Source organism: Gouania willdenowi, chromosome 20 (genome assembly GCF_900634775.1).
Source record: "Gouania willdenowi chromosome 20, fGouWil2.1, whole genome shotgun sequence".
Classification (NCBI taxonomy): Eukaryota; Metazoa; Chordata; class Actinopteri; order Blenniiformes; family Gobiesocidae; genus Gouania; species Gouania willdenowi.
In genome coordinates this window covers 2,742,518-2,767,974 of record NC_041063.1, presented here as the reverse complement: position 1 = coordinate 2,767,974, position 25,457 = coordinate 2,742,518, and the positions used below count along the sequence as shown (strand labels likewise).

Below are 25,457 nucleotides of genomic sequence, written 5' to 3'. Positions count from 1 at the left end.
GGTAGGAGACTTTACAGCCCATGCCCCAATCACGCACACACAAACTGGACTACGTTATGTGAGATATACAGCTCACACTTTAAAGGGGACATATCATGCTAAATCCACTTTTTTAGCCCTTAAATGCATTTTGTTGTATATTTAGAGTGCTTAGAAGTACAGAAAAAATCAAATTAGTCTCTTCAGGTGCTCCGTAGATATCTTTATATTCTGTTTTGCTCATATTTTTCAATCTGTTTTGATTTTTCTATTCTCTATTACGTTTTTTGAACTATTACATCACAGTATTTGCAGCAGAACTGCCAAATTAGTACATCAACTCCAGGTCCAACACTTCGAGCAATCCGCCATTTTTATTTCTCGCTTTTATTTTGTAGTCCAAGCTCCAGGATGCAGAAGTTACGAGAGGATAAGTCAAAATGTTGGGTTGTTGGATGTAGTAACCCACACGCTTCATTACACCGTCTCCCAGCATCAGAACCTTTTCAAAGTGCCTGGTTGAGTTTTATTTTTCACGGAAATGTATCCACATCTGTGGGTAAGGTCATTTTTGTGTGCGCGAAGCACTTCAAGGATGACTGCTTCTGCAACCTCCACCAGTATAAAGAAGGATTTGCCGAAAGACTTTGTCTGATTGAGGGTTAAATATCTTCTATCTTTGGAGACGACGAACAGAGCACTTCGGTAAGCTGTACAAAAACGCTAAAAAGTGTGATGATAAGACGTCCCTGTCATTGTTTTGTTAGCATTAGCAGTTGCACTGTCTTCAGACTTCATATGTTAGCGCTGTGTGCTCGTTTTAGATCCTTGATGATATGGCCTACGTGATTTAATTTAAGTCTAAAGTTTTCATTAGTCATTTCATTTTGCCGTTTTTGTCTTTGAAAAGACTGTATTAAAATGCATTTTGTGACGTTAGCTTGGCGCTAGCGTTAGCTCGGTGCTTGTGTTAGCTCACTTGTTAGGGTTCTGCAGGTTCATCATCTTCATTTTCATCTTGCTCCGCTGGGTCCGACTCTGGCTCAAACATGTAAAGCTGGATGGACAAGTATTCCGTTGTTGACATTTTGTAAACAACCTCTGAATAACAAGTTTATGCGCCACTACATAGCCGTATCTCTTCTATCAAACTACAAAAATGGCCGAGCAGGGTGGAGTTGAACCGAGTGTCACCTGAAGAGGGGGCGGGGTATGGAGTGTCTCATTTGCATTTAAAGAGACCGCACCAAAACGAGTTGCTCTCAGAAGCACATCAGAAAAGGGGTGGAGCTATATTAATGAGGAATTCAGACCCAAGCATTGCAGTTCCGCTTTATATAGACCACAACTGTATGATTTATATGTAAAAAGGAAGGATTTAAAACCATGATATGTCCCCTTTAAAAAGAAACTTTTGAGATCCTTTCAAGATCCTCATCCTCTCTAACTTCTCCTAGATGAGAAGTGTTTAGATCCTATTAACTTTTGGGGAATTATGAACAATGAATTATGAACTATGAACTATGAATTATGGAATTATGAATTACGGAAAGTATTCAGACCCCTTTAAATGTTTCACTCTTTGTTTCATTGCAGCCATTTGCTAAAATCAGAAAAGTTTATTTTATTTCTCATTAATGTACACTCAGCACCCAATCTTGACAGGAAAAAAACAAATGTAGAAATTTTGCAAATTTATTAAAAAAGAAAAACGTAAATGTCACATGGTCATAAATATTCAGACCCTTTGCTCAGTATTGAGTAGAAGCACCTTTTGAGCTAATACAGCCATGAGTCTTCTTGGGAATGATGCAACAAGTTTTTCACACCTGGATTTGGGGATCCTCTGCCATTCTTCCTTGCAGATCCTCTCGAGTTCTGTTAGGTTGGATGGTGAACATTGGTGGACAGCCAGCTCTCTCCAGAAATGATCAATTGGGTTTAGGTCAGGGCTCTGGCTGGGCCAGTCAAGAATAGTCACAGAGTTGTTCCGAAGCCACTCCTTTGTTATTTCAGCTGCGTGCTTAGGGTCATTGTCTTGTTGGAAGGTGAACCTTTGGTCCAGTCTGAGGTCCTGAGCACTCTGGAAGAGGTTTTCTTCCAGGATATCTCTGTACTTGGCCACATTCATCTTTCCTTCAATTGCAACCTGTCGTCCTGTCTCTGCAGCTGAAAAACACCCCCATAGCATGATGCTGCCACCACCATGTTTCACTGTTGGGATTGTATTGGGCAGATGATGAGCAGTGCCTGGTTTTCTCCACACATACCGCTTAGAATTAATGCCAAAATGTTCAATCTTAGTCTCATCAGATCAGATAATCCAGATAATCTTATTTCTCATAGTCTGTGAGTCCTACATGTGTTTTTTGGCAAACTCTATGTGGGCTTTCAAATGTCTTGCACTGAGGAGAGGCTTCCGTCAGGTCACTCTGCCATAAAGCCCCGACTGGTGGAGGGCTACAGTGATAGTTGACTTTGTGGAACTTTCTCCCATCTCCCTACTGCATCTCTGGACCTCAGCCACAGTGATCTTTTGGTTCTTCTTTAACTCTCTCACTAAGGCTCTTCTCCCACGATTGCTCAGTTTGGCTGGACGGCCAGGTCTAGGAAGAGTTCTGGTCGTCCCAAACTTCTTCCATTTAAGGATTATGGAGTCCACTGTGCTCTTGGGAACCTTGAGTGCTGCAGAAAATATTTTGTAACCTTGGCCAGATCTGTGCCTTGCCACAATTCTGTCCTTGGGCAGTTCCTTCAATCTCATGATTCTCATTTGCTCTGACATGCACTGTGAGCTGTAAGGTCTTATATAGACAGGTGTGTGCCTTTCCTAATCAAGTCCAATCAGTTAAATTAAACACAGCTGGACTCTAATGAAGAACCATCTCAAGGAGGATCAGAAGAAATGGACAGCATGTGAGTTAAATATGAGTGTTACAGCAAAGGGTCTGAATACTTATGACCACATGATATTTCAGTTTTTCTTTTTTAATAAATTTGCTAAAAATTATACATTTCTGTTTTTTTCTGTAAAGATTGGGTGCTGAGTGTATATTAATGAGAAATAAAATGAACTTTTTTGATTTGAGCAAATGGCTGCAATGAAACAAAGATTGAAAAATTTCAAGGAAAGGCGATCTGGCGCGCTCTGGGGTGCCTGGTCGGTGCGCCTGGGGGCTGGGGGGGCGGCTTGCAGCATCCCCTTGGTGCCCTCCACGACTATGGGCGTGGTTGTCGTCCCTGGGGGCGCTGCTCTCGGTGCTGCTTTCGTTCCGGGTCCTTCTGGCCTGGGGTCCGGACCCTGCTGGCTCTGGGCCCACCGGCGGGCGCCCGCCGGCTGCCCGTTCCGTGCGGCTCTGGCCGTCTGCTGGGCGGGGGCCTTGGCTCCTCTGCTGGGGTCTCGGGCGGGGGGCTCTCTGGGCCCTTCCCTAGGGGGGGTTGGGTGCTTGGGTGTGGGTGGGTGGGGGGGGCTGGATGCTGGCGGGGGGCCTTGGGGTTGGGGGTTGGGGTCGGTGGGGGGATGCGCTGGGTGCTCGGCTGCTTGGGGCTTCCTCGGATGTGTGTGTGGGGGGCGGTGGCTGCCTCTCGGCCTGGGATCTTGGGGGCATCTGGGGGGTTGCTCGGCCGCGGGGGGGTTGCCTGGGGCTCCCTGGCCTCCGCTCTTTCTGCTGGCCTGGCTGCATCTGCGGGCCCAGGGCAGTTCCTGGGCTTGCAGTAGCGTTTTTTTTTTTTTTTGCACATATACTGGTATACGATGCACTGGCACGCCTTGGGATGTGGGATAAAACTCATACTGGGCTTAACCTTAGACACGTTAATCCCAAATACCTGTTTTAGGTACTACCACTCACTCATTCCCCCTGTTCACAGCCACCACCATTATAGCTAAGCTTCACACTTGTCACAACACTGGCTGGATTACACAACATAATAAGCACAATATATTCTACAACCTCACATCTCACCCTCACTGTAAAACAGTCTATTCTTCCCCAACTTTTCTATTTCCTGCCTTGAGTCTCTCCTCCCTGCTCCCTTTCCCCTCCCCTTCCCCCTCCCCCTCCACTTAGGTGTAACACTGCTCTCCCTTTTTATATCCTCCCTATAATAAAAGATTTCTTTCCCTTCCTTAGGGAGGGCTGGTGATGGTCACAATTAAGCAATAAAATAAATCAATGTTTTTTATTGCAATAACAAAATATGCATTGCTGTCTCATAATGATTGCACTTCCTGTGGTGTTGACCTTTGACAGCATGTGCAGACAAGTAAAAAAAAGAAAAAGAAAAATTTAAAGGGGTTTGAATACTTTCCGTACCCACTGTATATAATAGTTTCACGGTCATGACCAAATAATGTACACCTCACTTATTGTTGCACTAAACACTGTATACAGTAATACATTTCACGTGCATGCACTTGTTTTGTCTTGTGTGATTAATATACTGGTCTTCAACCTCATCAGATCTAATGATTCTAGCCCAGGATTACAGTATAACACATTACCGATTACATTAATATTGTAGCTGTAACCTATGTGTAACACTGCCCTCTCTTTTTATATCCTCCCTATAATAAAATGTTTCTTATCCTTCCTTATGGAGGGCTGGTGATGGTCACAATTATGCAATAAAATACATTCATTTATTTAATTGCAATAACAAAACATGCATTGCTGTCTTTAAAAATTGCACTTCTTGTAGTGTTGACCTTTGACGGTAGTGCAGACAAAGGAAAAAATCATTTCCTCTCTATCACAATAAGTCTTATTTATTATTAATTTAACTAGACATGCATCTATGTTGTCTTATCCATTCCTACATTTACGTCATCTGATTATATTTACTTGAGTACATTTACCACCAATTCACCAATTGTGTGAGAAAATGAAAGAAAATCTAAAGAAAAGGTCAAACTATTATTAGCAAGAAATTATTATTATTTTTTTTAAATCAGAGCCTCCAAATAGTCTGAGTATTCTTCACTTATTCACATGCACTAGTACAGTGCCCGTCGGAAGTACGCATTCATCTGGGAGCATGAGGGGTATATTTGCCTGTGCAAAATGTGGGTGCAATTTTCCTGGTTTAATTCTATGGGACATGTGCATGATAAATGTGTTTGTTGTTTTTTTTTTTTTACTCACTTTCATATTTTTTGGTTTGGTGTATTTTTCTGTAACCAGAATCAGAATCAGAATCAACTTTATTGACCAAGTAATGTATTGAATACACAACTAGAATAAAGAAAAATAAATAAAAAAGAAGTATAACATAAATATAAAGAGTAGTTAGACTAATATGTGCAAACTGAATAAAATAACAAGATGATAATAATAATAATAATAATAATAATAATAATAATAATAATAATAATAATAATAATAATAATAATAATAATAATAATAGTATAGTAGTGCATTGATGAGTAGTGCAGGTGAACATTTAAATTTAATAGTATACTTTATGAATATTCTCAGTGACAGGTTGATCCAGGGTTGTTATGTTTAGTTCCATGGTTATTTGACAGAAACAGGTCTGACACTCTTTGACTGTTTAGCGTTGATCAGAGTGACAGCCTGGGGGAACAAACTGTTTTTATGGCGGGTTGTTTTGGCGTACAGTGATCTGTAGCGTCTGCTGGAGGGGAGGAGTTTAAACAGATTGTGTGCAGGGTGTGAGGGATCTGCAGTGATGCTACCTGCCCGTTTCCTGACCCTGGACAGGTATAAGTCTTGGATGGAGGGCAGATCAACACCAATGATCTTTTCTGCAGTCCTGATTATCCTTTGTAGTCTGTGTCTGTCTAGTTTGGTTGTAGATCCAAACCAGACAGTGATGGAGGTGCACAGAACAGACTGAATGATGGAGGTGTAGAACATTATCAGCAGCTCCTGGGGCAGGTTGAACTTCCTCAGCTGATGCAGGAAGTACATCCTCTGCTGTGCCTTTTTCCTGGTTGTGTCTATGTGGGAGGTCCACTTCAGGTCCTGTGAGATTGTGGATCCCAGGAACCTGAAGGAGTCCACGGTAGCCACTTTGCTATTCAAAATGGTAAGGGGGGGAGTGGGGGGGATTTCTCCTGAAGTCCACTGTCATCTCCACAGTCTTGAGCGGGTTCAGTTCCAGATGGTTTTGACTGCACCAGAGAGCCAGCTGTTCCACCTCCCGTCTGAAGGCAGACTCGTCCCCGTCCCTGATGAGACTGATGACGGTGGTGTCGTCTGCAAACTTCAGGAGTTTCACAGAGGGGTCCCCTGAGGTGCAGTCATTGGTGTAGAGGGAGAATAGAAGTGGGGAGAGAACACACCCCTGAGGGGCGCCAGTGCTGAGTGACCGGGTGCTAGATGTGATGCTTCCCAGCCTTACTTGCTGCTTCCTGTCAGTCAGGAAGTTGGTGATCCACTGACAGGTGGAGGCCGGCACTGTGAGCTGGGTGAGTTTCTGGTGAAGGATGTCCGGGATGATGGTGTTGAACACAGAGCTGAAATCCACAAACAGTGAAGCGCCCAAGTCCCTTTAACTGGGTTCACTTCTGGTGGTGCAGGGATAGTTGTTCCAACAGGTACTTCTTGGTAAAGAATATGAATGAATAGTCCGTTGGTGTTTGACTCTTTAATCTTGCATACCGTTGAGTACCTTTCAAAACTGTTTGCTCTCCTGATTGACCACACGTGTGTGATCACCATGGCAACCTAAATAACCTGCATGCTCCGCCCATCTACAGGTCAGGTAAATGCTAAAACATATTAAACAGGTATTTTAACAAATAAATTATGGCTCCTACACACCGGCCCCTAATTGCGACTGGCAGAAGACAAAGCAATTACCAAACTGAATATCAATGGAGCCATATCCAAGTAAACAAAACAAAAACATCAATATGTAAAACAAACATGTTTGCACACAAAATACAGTACCTCAAAATGTAGTTTCACATAACAAACATAATTTTGTTACAGGTCTTTCGATCACACTGGTTTTGGTTTGAAGACGCACCACACGTACCAGACTCTTATCTGTAAAGGTTTCTAATACTCTTCCAAGTATCCATGACCCACGTGGTGCTGTGGAGTCCAAAACCATGACAACATCTCCAGGCATGAAAATTGTTTCTTTTTTTTTTTTTGGTTTTTTATCCGAATCCTGACCCTTACTTTGGCTTTGCTTCTTGAGCGCCCTCTTTTCTCATCACTTCTGTGTTTGTGACCTTTGTCTCTACTTTTTGATCGTTTGTTCTTTTCTCGGCTTTTACTGCGACTATGAGATTTATCCTTTTTCTTTGTCTTGTGTTTCCCTTGCTTCTCACCCTTTTCAACGTTGTTGTCCTCTTTACTTTTAGATCGATTAGACCGTCTCTTCTCTTTTTTACCGTCAGCTGCTTTATCATTCTTTCCGTCCGTGGCGGTCCTCTGCTTTCTAGGAGCTGTGTTCTCCCCATCTTTGGCCTCATTCATTTCTTCTTGTTGTGTCTGACTTTTCAATGAAGTCATAATTGTATTGACTCGTCAACAGCTCCTCTATTCTGTCAACTACAATTCTGTTGGCATATACTGGAGGATACACAGGTTCCTGATCACCACGTCCATGCACTGACCCATTTATAACCCACCCCAATAGAGTTTTTATTGCGTAAGGCCCCTCACCCATACTGTTGATAACCTCCCAAGGTTCCAACAACTGGGCTGCATTGGTGCCTATTAATAGGTCAATGTCTGCATTTATGTACGGAATTTTAAGATCTTTCAGATAAGGCCATTTGCTCTTCTCTCTTTCACTTATGATGTTGTCTGTAGAAGCAGGCATCTCTTTCTGTGAAAACACACAAGGAAGCTGATAAAATTGCTTGCCTGATAATTCAGCAATCTCCAGGCCATTAACGATCAAAGTTGTAACTGTCCTGTTATGGCCCATCGTGCGGAGATGAATCTTTGCTTTGCGTCCTTGAATGTTCAGTTTTTGAAGGAGGTTTTCCGAGCAGAAGGTGCCTGTACTTCCTGGGTCCAGAAATGCATATGTTTGACTGATTTTATCTCCTTTAGAATTCTTAACTTGAATAGGCAGGATGGGAAGAATGCCATTATGGTGGCCAGCCCCTGTATGACCACAGGTGGAAGAAGTTGTGCAGTGTTGAGAGGAATTCTTTGTCTGCTCTTTGTACTTTTGATCAACCTCTGCTTGTCTTATGTGCAAAATAGTGGGATGCAATTTCTTACAGTGCATGCAAATGCTTCGCCTGTCGCAGCTTTTACTTAAATGCCCTGTGTTTAGACAGCCAAAACATAGACCCTTCTCCTTCAAAAATTCGAACTTTTCTCGATGTGAAATTTTACATAGTTGGTGACATTGCTCCAATGAATGTCCATCATGTGCACAATACAAACAAGAAAAGCTCGTCTCAGCAGCGGAAACATAATTTTTCCAAGTGTCCTGGTGTTTATTATCAATCACCTTGTAATTATCTTTAACTAAAACATGAGTTGCAAAACTATTTCTTTTTAATTGAGATTTCATTTGGGATGTATTTGATCTTAATGTCCTTAGCACAGAATGTGTGTCCTGTATGTCACCAAAAACTGGATCTGAAGTGATTCTATTTTGCAACTCAATAAAGTTAACGATATCTCTGAACTGTGCCCTATCACCAGTTCTTTCAAAAATTTCATTTGCCTTAGTTCTCCATTTCTCTCTAAGTTTATAGGGTAATTTTTGAATCAAAAGTTTCATATTAGCAGACATGCTTAACTCATCTAAATAGCGTAACTCTTCCATTGCATTGCAACATTCACGTAGGAAGAGCCCAAAGGCTGTCAGTGCTTTTGTGTCTTCAGACTTAATACTTGGCCAGCTGATTATCTTTTCTATATAGGCTGCTGTTACATGTAACTCATTTCCAAAGTGAACTTTTAATAGTTCTTTGGCAACATCATAACCTCTTTCAGGATTCATGTGAAGACAGCTGCGTACAATGTCTCTTGGTTGTCCAGTGGTGTACTGCTCCAGGTAGTACAAACAGTCTCCTTTACAGCTAGTCTTTCGCTCTACACAGTGCTCAAAAGCTTTTATAAATGAATTGAACTGTAAAGGATCTCCATTGTAAGTTGGAATCTCTCGGTGTGGCAACAAATGGGAATTTTGCATTTTGACAAGAAGAGTTGTAATCTCATTTTGTTGTTGTAGTACACTGTACAGATCTCCTGTTGATTGATTTTGAACTGTCGATGATTGATTGCTTTGAGACACTGTAGGGTTTAGGTTGGTCTGAACTTGACTGGATGTGGGCTCCAAGTGCTGACTGTAGTGATCTGCATTTAAATTGATCGCAACCTCCTTATTTGACAAAGGTTCCGGATTCTTTTGCAGTGAAAGATGAGGCACGTATTTAGAAGCAAGTGGCTTTAAAGAAGTGGGCTTAGTCTTTGATTCTTTAAGAAAATATGACTCCATCCCATCAGAGTGTTTTGAAGCCACACTTCCTTTACAGCTGACTGTTGGGTTCAGTACTGCTAACTTAGCACTAGCGGCTGCTATTTCTGTGTCCAACTCAAGCTGCTCCCTCTTTCTTTTTAAAATCTGTTCCTGCTCTTCTAAGGCATGCATACTCTTTAAAGCAGCGGCACGTGCTAAGGGTGCAGCCCTTGCTGGCTCTGCTCTTAAATGTTCAGAAGCTGTTGAGCGAATACTGGTGGAGGATGAACAGGTCCTTGCGGAACCCTTACAGCATGAATCCTTCCTCGAGGATTTTGAAGCAACATTCGAAATGCTATCATGTGGTTCAATGTTGATCTCTTCTAGTTGAGCCACCTTTGCTGTATTTTGTTCATTTATATTTTGCACAACATAACTTAACACAGCAGTTGGGCAACTTTGAACTTCATTGATCCACTTTGTTGTAACAGCAATAAAATTATTGACATTCAACATTTTAGCTTGGAACCAAATATCATGCTTTTCTGCTTCCTCTTGAGGCAGCAAACCCAACAAAATGTTATGAACTTTACTTATTTCTTCAAACAAACCCACATATTTGTTAAATTCACTTTTTACCTCATTTATATTGTCTTTGTCGCCCATTAGTACATTAATAGCTTGTTTCTCTTTGGAGAGTTTATTTATTTTAACCTTTCTTTCTTTTTCTAAATTGCTTATTTTTTCTAGTAAAGCTTTGGGTGTTAATTTCACTTTGCGCTTGTTCCTTTTCTCAACTTGCTCATCCATACACTGTTCATCTTCAGCCATGTCGGCTCTTAGTCGATGCTTTATTTACAATAGTTTATATTTTACGCCAATGTTAATGAGCGCACGTCTTGACGCGCAGTTTCCTAAAGCAGGTACCTATCTCCCATCAGTGCATTGAGCTTCTTTACTGCTGTGAGCGGACACACATTGTCATTGACGTACCTCCAATCCAAACCACATACCACAATGGTGCGTTGGCTGGGCTTTGATGCTCTGCCTTCAGAGTCCTATTCTGGAGCTGTGGCTCCAGCCAGCCGCTTCCGTGGCTCCAATAGCCGAAGCCCGATGCAGCAGTGGCTTCAGCTGGCACCGGCGCCGCTCCACAACCGATTCGCGTCGCTGCAACCCCGATGCGCTGGCCTCGCTCCTCACAGCGAGGCACCGCCCCTCTGCAGCCGCCGTGCACGATCCCGATCGCTGCGGCGAGACCCTGTCTCCCAGCCGCTGTGTGAGCCCGATCGCTGCGGCGAGACCACGTCTCCCAGCCGCTGTGTGTGAGCCCGATCGCTGCGGCGAGACCCTGTCTCCCAGCCGCCGTGTGTGAGCCCGATCGCTGCGGCGAGACCCTGTCTCCCAGCCGCCGTGTGTGAGCCCGATCGCTGCGGCGAGACCCTGTCTCCCTGTCGCCGTGTGTGAGCCCGATCGCTGCGGCGAGACCCTGTCTCCCAGCCGCCGTGTGTGAGCCCGATCGCTGCGGCGAGACCACGTCTCCCAGCCGCCTCCCTGCTGTGTGAGCTCCAATAGCCCACTTTGCCGTTTGAGTGGCTCCAATAGCCCGGCCGAGACAGGGTTGCTGACCAAGAATGCTTAGCGCCGGCCTATTCCAGCGCTTTCTCACCAGTGCACGCTTTAATCACCTGCATGCTCCGCCCATCTACAGGTCAGGTAAATGCTAAAACATATTAAACAGGTATTTTAACAAATAAATTATGGCTCCTACTAACCCTAACGTAGGTCCCTGGGGAGTCGAGGTGATGCACGATGTAGTTCAGTCCCATGTTGACTGCATCCTCGACCGACCTGTTTGCCCGATAGGCAAACTGCAGGGGGTCCAGCAGGGGTCTTGTGATGTCCTTCAGGTGGCTCAGTACCAGCCTCTCAAAGGACTTCATGACTACGGACGTCAGGGCAATGGGTCGATAGTCATTGAGTCCTGTGATGGCAGGTTTCTTTGGGACTGGGATGATGCTGGAGCTTTTGAAGCAGGAAGGTACTTCACACAGCTCCAGTGATGTATTGAAGATCCGTGTGAAGATGGGGGCCAGCTGCTCAGCACAGGCTTTCAGGCAGGAGGGAGATACTCCGTCTGGTCCTGGAGCCTTTTTGATCTTTTGTTTCTTGAATAGCTGGCACACATCTCTTTCATTGATCTTCAGGGCAGGTGGGGGGGTCAGAGGGTGAGGTAGGGGGGGAAGTGGGGGGAGCAGGAAGGGCAAAGTCCAGGTGATGGGCTGATGCTAATGAGCTGGGGGGTGGGTGTGAAAACCTGCAGTAAAAGCTATTCAGGTCTTCAGCCAGTCTATTGTTACCTGCAGGGTGGGGGGAGGGTTTCCTGTCGTTGGTAACCTCACGCAGGCCTTTCCACACTTCTGAAGGGACTTTGTTTGAGAAGCTTTGTTTTAGCTTCTCAGTGTAGCACCTCTTGGCTACTTTGATCTCCTTGGTTAGTGTGTACTTAGCCTGCTTAAACAGGACCCGGTCCCCACTCGTGTAGGCTTCCTCCTTAGCCTGACGCAGCATCCTAAGTTGAGGTGTGAACCAGGGTTTGTTGTTGTTGTATGTGCAGAAAGTCTTGGTCTGCTCACACATGTCCTCACAGAAGCTGATGTAAGACGTCACAGTGTCAGTCAGTTTATCTAGGTTGTCTGATGCTTCATCTGCACTCTGTTTATATTATTAATACTGTAATTTATTTATATTCTACCTCATAGTAATTTATCCACATTCTACCTCATTGTTGTTCGTTATTTGTTATTTGTTGTCCGTATGTCTTTAGTTAAGTTATTTGTTGTATAGTATTGCTAGTTGGTTTTTTTTTGTGTGTTTGTTGTGTGTTTTAAGTGCTCTTTTTATGCACTGCAGGTTTGCACTGGGGGTTGGGGGGGATTGCAATTTCATCTGTGCTGTATGTTTAACATGGGGCATATTTGACAATAAAGAACCTTGAATCCTTGAATCCTTGAAACCTTGATGCAGCTTCAAAAACACTCGAATCAGTACAGTCAAAGCAGTCCTGTAACTCCTGCTTTGACTCCTCTGTCCACCTCTTAACAGTCCTTACTACAGGTTTAGCAGATTTAAACTTATGCCTGTAGGTCGGGATGAGGTGAATCAGACAGTGATCAGAGAGCCCCAAAGCTGCACGGGGAACAGAGTGATATGAATCCTTTATTACAGTGTAGCAGTGATCCAGTGTGTTAGCACCCCTGGTCGGGCACTTTATATGCTGTCTGTATTTAGGGAGTTTGTGGGTTAGATTTGCTCTGTTAAAATCCCCGAGAATGATTAGCAAAGAGTCAGGATGTTTTTTCTCCACGTCTGCCATCTGGTCGGCCAGGTGCTGTAACGCCTCTGTTACACAAGCCTGAGGTGGGATGTAAACACCGACCAGACAAATGAGGAGAATTCCCGTGGAGAATAAAACGGTTTACAGTTTATGAAAAACCTCTCCAGATTAGGGCTACACGTCTGCTTCAACACTGTGACATCTGTACACCAACCTTGGTTAATGTAAAAGCATATTCCGCCTCCCCTCGTCTTCCCAGAGAGCTCTTTTACGCGGTCCGCTCTGAGGAGCTGAAAGTCCGGTAGATGTAGAGAGCTGTCCGGGATGAGTTCACTGAGCCAGGTTTCAGTAAAACACAGGGCGCTGATAACCAAACTCCATAGACATTGTAGTGCCAATCAGAAAAGTAACAAAACTGCGCAAAACAAAATTTAAAGCTCCAAACTACATGAGTGAGTAAGTAAATTAAAGTATTATCTAAAATTGGGCTATCTTTTTTTTAAAAAACAAAATTCATTTTTTTCCTTCAAACTGAGTGGTCAGAGCTTAGCTTCCATTCATGGCACCACAGAGAATCTGCAGTTTTCCAGATGGAGTATTGAACGGGTTGGGAAACGTGTCTCTAAAAGACTCACCAGTGGCTGACGGTTTCAAATGATCTAGATCAGAGAGTTCCCGTGTTTGAGAAGCTAACGATAGCATGACACAGGAGGAAGTGGAGGAGGAGTGACCGCACACTTGCTCGGGTGAGGAGCTGTGCAGTGAAATAGATATAGATGGTGCGCTAGCGCCCCCTCACACCCTGAGGTCAAAAGCTGAATAGGTTTCAGTTCAGGGCCGTCCAGAAGTGAAATAAAATTAAAATAAACATTTTGAAATGACCAAATTACTCCAAAATAACAGATACACACACTCGAGGTATTTGGAACCTGTTGACCAAGTTTCTGGTCGAACTCGCACCGCGTCGGGGAGATATTTGCTCCACACGCACGCACGCACGCACGCACACATGCACACACAGACATCCCTTGCTTTTATAGGTAGACTAGTACAGTGCCCGTCGGAAGTATGTATTAATGTAGGAGCAAAAGGGGTATATTTGCGGGTGCAAAATGTGGGTGCAGTTTTCCTGGTTTAACTCAGTGGGACATGTGCATGACTTCATCACTTTTATATTTTTTTGTATGGTGTATTTTTCTGTAACGTATGCTTTTTGGAGTCATGTGTATTTGTGTATCTTTCTGTTGTCTTTTTGTGCATAAATGTTTGCTGTTTTTGTTTTATGTTTTTTGAAGTCATGTGTATTTTTGTATAATTATTGTTTTTGTCGCTATTGTATTGTGATTCAGGAGTAATTTTGTGTATTTTTTGTATAAATATTTAGTTTTGTGTATTTTGAGCCATTTTCATATTTTTGTTGTATTTTTCTGTAAATGTATGTTTTTTTGAAGTCGAGTATAGTGCCCGTAGGAAGTATGTATTCATATAGTGGGAGCTTAAGAAGAGTTGTCAATTATGGGCATAATAATAACAACATACTCTGTAGCATTATAAAGGGGTATATTTGTAGGTGCAAAGTAAAATAGCGTGTGCAATTTCCCTGGTTTAATTCTTTGAGACATGCGCATTATTAATGTGTTTTGTTTTTTTTTAACTCATTTTTATGTTTTTTTTTGTTTGGTGTTTTTTCTGTAATGTACAGTGCCGGTCGGAAGTATGCATTCATGTGGGATTATAAGTATTTAGTTTAGTGTATTTTGAGTTATTTTCATGTTTTTGTTGTCGTTTGGTGTATTTTTCTGTCTTTTGAGTAATTTTTGTATAAATATTTAGTTTTGTGTATTTTCAGTCATTTTCATATTTTTTGTTGTCGTTTAGTGTGTGTGCCTGTCTAACTTTCACTAAACTTATCTATTTTCAGTAGTTAGGTGTATAGTGGCAGGTGTGTCGTGAGTGAAGCTGCAGTAATCATCCGGTGACCTTCACTATGTAGCACCGTTTACTGATCTGACCCAACACTACAGTCACTACCACCCAATGGACGGGTGTTGTGACACAGACTGTAACCGGACTAAATGGTGGTACATACATAGACACGTAGACGGTGATCGATAGTGAAACGCACCGTGTGTGTGTGAGACTCTCTACCTTGGACATAAATCTCCGTTGGTTCTCTCACACATGCGCGCTGCTGAGAAATGTGCAGCTTTCAACACAGCAGCCATTGCTGTCAATAACTTCCAGGTGAGGTCTGTCCGGTTTAAATAGCGAACGGTCAAACTAACATGAAAATAAACGTTTCGAAATCACCAAATAAAGAACAGTAAAAAAGTATTTTTCCTCAAAAGAGAAAAGAGAAGTCTACGGGAGCTCATGCACGCACCAGAAGTGAGCTGTGTAGTGAAATAGATATAGATGGTGCGCTAGCGCCCCCTCACACCTTGAGGTCAAAACTTGAATAGGTTTCATTTCGGGGCCGTCCAGAAGTTAAATAAAATTAAAATAAACATTTTGAAAACCAAATTACTCCAAAGTAACAGATACACACACTTGGGGTATTTGGAATCCGTTGACCAAGTTTCAGGTCGAACTTGCACCGCGTCTGGGAGATATTTGCTTCGCACGCACGCACACATGCACACACAGACCTCCCTTGCTTTTATAGGTAGATATGAATATGGGTGTTATTAAGTTCCAAGCCCATAAGGTTTAATATGATATTTATATGATATTGTTTTAATTTTGCAGCTACTATATACCACCTTTACCCGTTTGGGAAAGCTTTCTTCATGGTTTAGGCGTTCCAACAAATTTGGGAGCAGGAAATTGTCCCAAAGTCCTTGCCAAGCTAATGTATCGAGTGACCGGGGCCACAAAAATTTAATTGGCCACATTGTCAAAATTCATGTCAAAATGTACAGTAATGAATGACCTAAGCAGGAATACAGTAAACTACACATGGATTGTGTGTATTTGTTGTCGCTTTGTGCATTTTTGGAATCATCTTTTGTTGCTGTTTTGTGTTTTTGTAGTCATTTTGTGTATTTATGTTTTTGCTTTTGTAGTCATTTTGTGAATTTTTTGTTAATGTTCTATGTATCTGTTGTCATGTTGTGTTTCATTACTTATTCACTTTTATTCATTTATTTATTTTTTTATTTTTTTATTTTTTATCACTACGGGTGCTTGGGATTAATATTGCTTTGAAACAAAGATCAGATGATTGTGAAAATGTGATTATTGATTATTGATTTAATACATGTCAAGCACTTTGTGTCATAGTAAACCCATAAAGTACATGTTGCATGTCAATCCCTCTACCCTTTGTTCTTTGGTTCTTTTGTTTCAAAACCAAATTAAAAAACAGAAAAAAATGATTAATTTTTTGGTTTTATTCATTTAAAACCAGAAACAGGAAAACGGAAAAAACCAAACAAGCGTCAGTTTTCTGTTTTAAAATTAAAACTAGTTATTTATGGGGAAACTAGGACTAGAGTTTCATGTTTTAATCTCACCACACAGAGAGGACCGACAAACGGTCTTTTATTCTCCTGCGTTTGATAAAAAATGATCTTTTATCATGTTGTCCACCTCACACTGATGGCAGAAGTGTAATTTGTGTGTTGATGATATTTTGTTAAAGAGTTATTGATGCTAAAAGTCTGAATCTGTGAATATCTGTTAACTTTGGGTAGTGACATTGATCCAAGATGGCTGCGCCTTGCGACGTGCTGCAGGCTTAAGCATCAAAGAAACATTTTTTTTCTTGCCTAAAGTGTGAGTAAGAAACAAAAAGTGGCACAGGAAAAGTTTGCGATGGGCCCGAAGAAAGCAGCGGAGGCAAAGATGGAGAATGATATGGAGCTAATGAAAGTGACGCAACAGCTGATTAAGCTGGCGGAACTTTTTGAAGAAGTGAAACAACTTAAAAATATCGTAAGAGAAAGAGACAAAACCATTGAGGAGCTTGAGAAAAGAATCGACAACCTCGAGCAGTACACCAGAATGGAAGATGTTATAATTACAGGTCTTACAATCAAGCCGCGCTCTTACGCCAGAGCAACTATGGATGGCAGAAATATAAGTGAGGATGCACATGCCGAGGATTTGCAAATGCTGGAAGAGCAAGTTGTGAACTTTCTGGCAGAGAAGGACGTCTACCTGGATCCGACCGCCATCTCGGCATGCCACACTTTGCCGCGGAAGGACAAGGCTAATCCAGCTATTATTTTGCGTTTTGCAAATCGCAAACATAAAACGGAACTCATGCGTCAAGGAAAGAAGTTAAAAGGAGCGTCTGTGTATCTGAATGATCATCTAACAAAGAAAGCGGCTGGAATTGCCAGAGAAGCGCGTATCCTGAAAAAAAATGGGAAGATCAAAGCGACATGGACGAGGAATTGTAAGATATTCATCCAGCTAAATGGGCACACTCCGGAAAAAGCTAAAGTCATACTGGTAAGAGGAATGAAAGACCTTGACCAAATCAAATAATGTTGCAAATTCCACTGAGAATACTTACAACTCGTGAGAAGATAAGTCATAGTGTTTATGGGAAAGACAATTGTGCCCAGATGGGAGGACATGGATGCTCACAGGCCACATCTAGCCTTATTATTATTTTTAGTTACGCAGCGGATGTTTCCTGGAGGAATAATTTAACACGAAGTAGGCGATGGATTGATGGATATTTTTCTGTTAGACTGAGGATATACTGTAACTCTGCAAATGGACAGTGTGTGTTCGTCTTGCGTTGGATGGAAGGCTTGCGTTTTGGTACTTTTTTCTCAAAGGATATAATGACAGTGAGTTCTAATAATATTCAATGGAGTCGACAAGTGGATATGGATATTTCGAACACTCGGACTTTGGACTTTGGACTTTGGACTTGGGAGTACTGGGAACTGTACGGGACATCTCCAAATAGACAGTAGTTTTCTGCGTGCGTCTGATTGAGTGCTGTTTGTGCGCGTGTGTGTGATTGTCAGCGCGTTGCTTGGGCATAAATGTGGATGTGTACGTTGTGTGTGTACGTGTCCTGCGTGCGTGTGCGTGAGTATGTGCTCCATGAGCGTGAGTGGTCCTGTGGTTGGGTGTGTCCAACGCTATGCGCTTTCGGGGGGAATGTGTGTGTATGATAAAACTAAAAACAAATGTATGACAGTGAGGATGAATTGAGCGAAGTGGATATTGATAACAATGATACAGGATATATAAATGGTAGTGAAGATATTCTTTTGTACGATGATACAAATTATAGAGTAAATGAGTTTGGCTGTGACATAGATCCGGATAAGCATTTGTTTAATAATATAATTAATGATTGTGATTACTATACTGACGTGCAATTTAAACGCATTAATATGAATGGAGCCTTTAGCATTATACACTTTAATAGTAGGAGTTTGAACAAAAATTATAACGAAATTAAACAATATCTTAGTTTAATAAATTCAGTGTCATTGCTGTTTCTGAGACTTGGTTGGATGCAGATAGGTGCTGTGAAGTACAATTAGATGGATATGAATTGTTCACTACAAATCGGATAAATAAAAGAGGTGGGGGCGTTGCACTATACATAGATACAGATCTGAGGTTTAAAAAGATTGATAGCAAGTCAACCACCATCGATGATGTTTTGGAGTGTATAACATGTGAAATTATTGTAGAAAAGTCTAAAAATATTGTTGTTAGTTGTGTGTACAGAACACCTGGATCATGTCTAGACATTTTCAATAAAAAAATGGACTGCCTTTTTAGTAATTTAAACAAGGTCCATATTGTGTGTGGTGACTTTAATATCAATCTACTGAACCCTCAGAAAAATTTAAGAACAACAGACTTCATTAATACTATGTATAGCAACTCTCTTTTTCCCCTTATTGTTAAGCCAACCAGAATTACCACGGACACATCAACGTTAATAGATAATATATTTACTAATCATTTAGCAAGTCAAATTACAGCTGGAGTACTTATCAATTATATCACTGACCATCTTCCTATTTTTAGTATTTTTAAACAATTGCAAAATATTACAACCAAAATAAATGATTTCAAATATGTAAGACATCGAACACCTGAAGCTATTGCTGCTCTCAAGGGGGACTTATGTGCCCAAACTTGGGAAGAAGTGTATGCAACTCCTGACCCTGATAAGGCATACAATGCCTTCCTACTTACCCTAATCCAATTGTATGACCAGCACTGTCCGTGTAAGAAATACTATACTAAAAACAAAAACAGCCAGGATAAACCATGGCTAACCAAGGGCATAGCTAAGGCTTGTAAAAGAAAACAACAACTCTATAGAGTACATTTAAAGCAAAGGACTAAACAAACTGAAGAAAGATATAAAATGTATAAAAATAAGTTAACTCAAATAATAAGATTCAATAAAAAAGAATACTATCACAAATTGCTGGAGCAGAACAAGAGTGATATCCAGGGTACCTGGAAGGTATTGAATGGCATTATCAGGAATGGAAGAAAAAAGGAAGAATATCCAAATTACTTCACAATGAATAATTCAATCATCAGTGAAAAAAAGGAAATTGCTAATGTATTTAATAGTTTTTTTGTCAGTGTTGGGCCGAAGTTAGCCAATGAAATTGTGCTACCAAGCAATGCCAATGAATTTGAAGAAATGAATATTAAAAATAATCTAAACTCACTTTTCATTAAAAGTGTTAGTGAGAGCGAAATCATTGAAATTGTACATTCCTTCAAAACTAAGAGATCAACAGATGGATCTGATATAGATGTGGTCCTCGTGACAGATATCATTGATTTTATTGTTACTCCTTTCATGTATATATGTAATCAGTCTTTCTCAATGGGTATCTTTCCGAGTAAAATGAAAACTGCCAAAGTAATACCTATTTTTAAAAGTGGAGAAAAGCAACAGTTTACCAATTACAGACCGATCTCAATACTCTCGCAGTTTTCAAAAATACTGGAAAAGCTATTTGTGAAACGACTTGATAGCTTTGTAGACAAGCATAACCTGTTAAGTGAACATCAGTATGGTTTTAGATCCAATAGGTCCACTTCAATGGCAGTTACGGAACTAGTAGAAAAGATATCAACATCTATTGAGATCAGTGAGTATGCTGTTGGAGTCTTTATTGACCTTAGCAAGGCCTTTGACACAATAGACCATTCATTGCTTTTAAATAAATTAGAAAGGTATGGTGTCAGGGGCTTAGCACATGATTGGCTAAAAAGTTATCTAAGTGACCGAAATCAGTATGTACATATTGATAATATCAACTCAATGGAGGCAAAAATAACCCACGGAGTTCCTCAGGGCTCCGTTTTGGGACCTAAACTATTTATTATGTACATTAATGAAATCAGCGAAGTCCTCAACAAATTACAATGTATTCTATTTGCCGATGATACCAGTTTGTATTGTTCGGGAAAAGATCTTGAGCTGCTTTTGAACACAGTAGGAACTGAACTTAAGATACTTAAAAAGTGGTTTGATGTAAATAAACTTTCCATAAATCTGCATAAAACGAAATATATTGTATTTGGAAACAAGGAAGTAAACAAACCATGTCGAATCAAAATTGGGGAGGTAGAAATTGAAAGGGTGTATGTTACAAAGTTTTTGGGAATCAATATTGATAATAAGTTAAATTGGAAAGCACACATAAATACACTAAAGACAAAAATTTCCAAACTTATTGCCATACTGTATAAAATAAAAACCTCTGTGAATCAAAATGCATTATATATACTGTACAATTCCCTCATCCTTCCATACCTTAGCTATTGTGTGGAAATATGGGGGAATACCTATAAAACTAATATACAACCCATCTTCTTATTACAAAAGAAAGCAATTAGAGTGATCAGCCATTCAGAATACCTTGCTCCAACAAATCCACTTTTTATTAGATTAAATATCTTAAAATTGCATGATCTTGTTGATGTCTACACAGCAGCTGTGATGTACAAGGCTCACAATCTCATGCTTCCTCACTGTTTACAAAAGATGTTTCAAACTAGAGAATCAAGATATAACCTTCAAGAAGGAACTGATCTGCTACAAAAACCCATGGCGAAAAGTAACACTAAGAGGAGGTGTTTATCAGTCAAAGGAGTTGATCTGTGGAACGGTCTACCTATACAACTTAAGGGCTCCAAAACTATTCATGCATTTAAGAAAATGTACAAGTTAAATATTATAGAGAAGTATAGAACACTTGAATGAAACATTAGAAAAGAAGTTGATCGAGGATGCTTAATATAATTTTGATTGTTGAAGTTTAAGTTTTGTGCTTACATGTTACCATCGTTGGTATGAGAGAAACTGTATAATTGTGTCATCTTTGGACATACAGTAGTGTTTCAGTTGTAAACGGGGTTAGGCAAAATAAGTCTTGACTTCAGCCTAAACCCCTTTCGGTCAGGCATCATTTAGCGGTTGACATTCTTAATGTATACATATTTTTTTCCTGTCGTGTAATGTGTGGGATCTTTGAATGACCTTAGATCTGGATGTTCACAATGACCAAAGAAATAAACTAACTAAAAAAAATAAATAAATAAACTAACTACTTTACCAAACAGTGTTACGATCCAAATAGTATCCAGATAAACTGATGACTGGGCGGACTTTTGCTCCCGGTCCAGACATAAAAAGAAGCAACGCAGAAGTCACATTACTGATGAAATGAAATGTTATTAATACATAAATAAATCAAAACCAAAAAATGTATGTTACGTAAAACATGCACATGATATGTGGAACAAGAGGTGGTGTAATGAATCTAGTTGTGCTCCTCATTTCTTGTGATCAACTTCCGTGTGTGTTGACGACTGCTGTTAGCGCTATTTGTAACGTGCAAAATAAACATTTTTACTGCCCTCACACCAGCCTCACAGTTGATAGTCAGTCACCGGTTTATTTAGATACTATTTGGATCGTAACACCGCAAAACAAAACATAAACGTGTGCAGCTTTCTACGAGCTAAAACATCCACAGACTGAATGAAAACATGAACAGAACCAGAAAACTGCTGAAATAAATCCTAAACAGTCCTATTGTACTGGGTAGGGAAACCAGGTGTAGTGACTTCAGTTCTTACTAAATATCACACAAACAGAACAAGTTTAAAAAGAAAAAACTAAAAAATGCTGCTTATCTGGTTTTTGGTTTTCCAGTATTTCTGTTTTGGTTTTAAATCAGTAAAACAAAAATAACCACACTGTTTATTTGTTATTTTGATTTGGTTTTAAAACAGAATAACCAAAGAACGAAGGGTAAACGTTTGTCTCATGTTGAAGTTGTGTTCTTGCTTTTCACACATTGTTTGATCCGATCAACATTGGTATACAGTGAATCAGATGGACTTACTAAAAAGTGAGGGCGGAGTGCTGCAAAGCCTTTGGCTCCTAAAATGTCTGTTTTGTGTCCATTTTTCTGCTCTTTTCTCTCTTCTTGTCTCCTGTGGTAATTGGTTCACATTTGGCATTCTCTTTCAGGGGGGCAACCAGACAGCCACTGTGCTTACTCTCTGCGCCATGATGGACTTTAATTTGATGCAAGAGACGTGCCAACTGGCCATCCGGGACGCAGGTGGCCTTGAAGTCCTCATTAACTTGCTGGATACAGATGAAGTCAAATGCAAAGTAAGTAGCCGTGCCAAAGCTGGAACTGGATGGCCTGGAGGCATGAACCAGAGCCAGCTACGTGTGCCAGGCTGTGTTTTAGTTACAGTAGCAGTAATGCTGAGTAGAGTTCCTGTCTTTAAAGACACAGGGTAGCAATTATCGTCTACTTTGTCAAATGACTTGTGTTGATGTTGTTAAACCTTGGTTTATTGTGTGTTTCCCCCCCACCACCAGTATGCTTTCAATGAACGTTTACTATTCAATGAAAACAATGCAAATCTTTTAAGTTGTATCTACTACACCCATTATTTTAATGCTATATCATTATTCTTAGATTGGATCTCTGAAAATCCTGAGAAAAATTTGCAACAACATGCAAATTCGCCGAATTATTGTTGACATGGGAGGGCTGCAGAGCGTTGTGAAGATTCTGGACTCACCTGTTAAGGATCTTAAAGCGTTAGCTGCAGAGACCATCGCTAATGTGGCCAAGTTCCGCAGAGCAAGAAGAACCGTCAGGCAGCATGGTGGCATCAAGAAACTGGTGAGAGGAAGTGCAGGATTAAGTATGATTAATTACCATGAAAACTTCAAAAATCTCATTATTCATGTAATATATACAACAATTAGACCTTTTTTCCTGTGTTGAGTACAGTAGCTTGCCTTCCATGACTCTCTCCTGCTGCACAACAAAGTCCATCTACTTCTTAAAAGGGCAGTTTGTGCTTATCAAAACAGATACAATGTCTCCAACATCCTCTGACTTATTCAGGCTTTGTTGACAGAGCGACCTGTGATTAAAGGGTTTTGTATATTTGCCTCAGTTCCCAAATCGGATGTTCTTAAACGGAAGTGAGGCAGATTCATTTCAGTGTATGCTACCTTTGAACTTTGTAGTTTTGCCACACTGGCCAAAAACTGTAGAATAGAACCAACTAAACTAATGGGGGACATAAACTCTCTTGCCAGGGGTCTATTTATTGCCTTAAAGGGTTATTATTCTAGGCCTAAGCCAGACCTCTAGTGTGACCGAGCCTGTGGTTGATAGATCTGGATTTTGGGTTTCAGGTAAGAGTGTTCAATGTGGTTCACACTTTTTAACCCCAGGTAAGCGACTAAGGGTTTTGTTTTGGTCGTTAAAATGTATTGATTATTATTATTATAAAAAGGTTAAATTAAGTGTAAAGGTCTTAAAGCTGCAGTATGCAGAATTGTGAGACTTGTATAGAAACAACCAAGCTCACCCTCCCCTCCTTGTTTCCAAAGCTATCGTCCCTTACCAGTATCCTCATGAATGCGTACAACTGCAACTTTTTTCTCAATAGAGACTAGTGACAAAATGTAGAGACTTTATATGGTCGGAGGGGCCGATGGCACACTATGGCAGCCTCGCTTCCCTCAGTCTGCCCCAGGGCAGCTGTGGCTACAATAGTTGCTTACCACCACTAAGTGTGGAGTGAAAGAATAATGCCTTAGTTCTGTAACGTGCTTTGAGTGTCTATGATAAAGCGCTATATAAAATCCAATGCATTATTATTATTATTTATATTATTGGAGCGTTTTCTGGTGAATTAGAGACTCTGACATGAATGCACGTATCACTCTGTAGTTACTGTCCTCCAAAGTGGCTGCGGCTATAAGCTCCTCCCCCGCTGCATGCTCACACTCGGGCTGCAGTGATCTCAGCTGCCGGTCAGACCCACATTACTCCGTATTCAGACTGTAATATTAATTGCACCTGTTCACTCCACCTGGGACATGCTTCTCTTAGGTTTACATGTGACGTATCCCAAGTATGTTTGGTCCTTTATTCTGTTGCTTCTTCACATCAATCTTTCTTTTTCCACTTGCTTTGCCATGTAACCGTTGTGCCTTACTGTGGAACTGTGAACTCGCATTGATTTCAATAGTAACACCCTAAAACAACTCATGGAGCACTCTGTGTGTAAAAAGATTTCTGATTGGCTGAAAGGCCGCATCACGCTCCTGGATTTCTACACTTCTTATACAGAGCCAAGAGAAGGTTTCAAAGTGCACTGTCCTTTCAGAACATTATGGATTACAATATGCTCAGCTTTAATAATGGGGTACAATCGGTAAATCGTGAGATGATTACTGTAGAATCACCTCAAACTCCCTCTATAAGCAGGTTCTTTCTGTTATGTGAGCAACAGACAAACAGATATGCCTATGTTGTATATACACAACTAGTTGTATAATATCTACAATATTCTTTAGTAGATTGAGGAAATCTTGAATTTTTGCCTATTGCCTCGGTTCCCAAAGTGAGGTACGTAAATTGTCATGGGGTAAGTAAATAAAACTTGGAAATTAGAATATAAATAGAGCAGCAGTCAGGAGCCTCCATGCATTGCCACAAATTACACATGAGCCTATGTAAGACTACCCCTGGTGACAGAGAAACAATCTCATCAAAAATGTGCAAATTTGACGAGAGCTACATTGCTTTGCGCTAGTGAAACATACTATCAAGACCTTGATGCCCTTTGTCATCACGTACTTGTATGAAAGTGGATTTTCAGCTTTGACAAACATGAAAACCAAATAGAGAACAAGACTTTGTGTGGAGGAGGATTTAAGACTCAGACTCTCTCAAATTCAGCCAAACATTGAGGAGTAGCTCTCATTCTCTCACTTCTCATTAAAGTTGCAGTGAGTTGTATTTCACAGTTTCAATTAAAATTAAAATAAAGTTTAATAAATAATTCTAACTAGGATGTTTTATTGTGTTCTACAGATTATTAATTGTTTTTTTTTTTTTTTCATAATATATGAATCCTCAACAGGATAGGTATAATTCAGAGACACATTTCACTGCAGGGCTACATTGTATATGATACATTATTATACATTATGTTAGTTGTGCAGAAGTAGGGGGTACATGGCTTCAGGTTAATTGTCTGAAGGGGTACAGCACTGTGAAAAATTGGGAACCACTGGCTTAGAGGAAACTAAATAAAGTTTTGTAACAGAATGATATATTGATTTTTTTAACGCTAAAATCAAACATTAACTGGTCCTTGTCATATTCTGTTAAATCCTGTGGGCCAAGATGCACCTGGCAACGATCAGAAATAAAACAGGTCAGAA

General features: G+C 40.7%; 1 protein-coding gene across 1 annotated transcript in view; it reads left to right on the top strand.

Annotated features, from left to right (window-relative positions):
• The window catches only part of odad2 (outer dynein arm docking complex subunit 2), a 99,050-nt gene that overhangs the window by 41,865 nt on the left and 31,728 nt on the right, over window positions 1–25,457 (top strand). Inside the window, exons 11-12 of the mRNA XM_028434457.1 lie at window positions 22,218–22,364; window positions 22,681–22,890. Coding sequence (XP_028290258.1) covers window positions 22,218–22,364; window positions 22,681–22,890 — 357 coding nt within the window. The remainder of the gene's footprint in view (window positions 1–22,217; window positions 22,365–22,680; window positions 22,891–25,457) is intronic.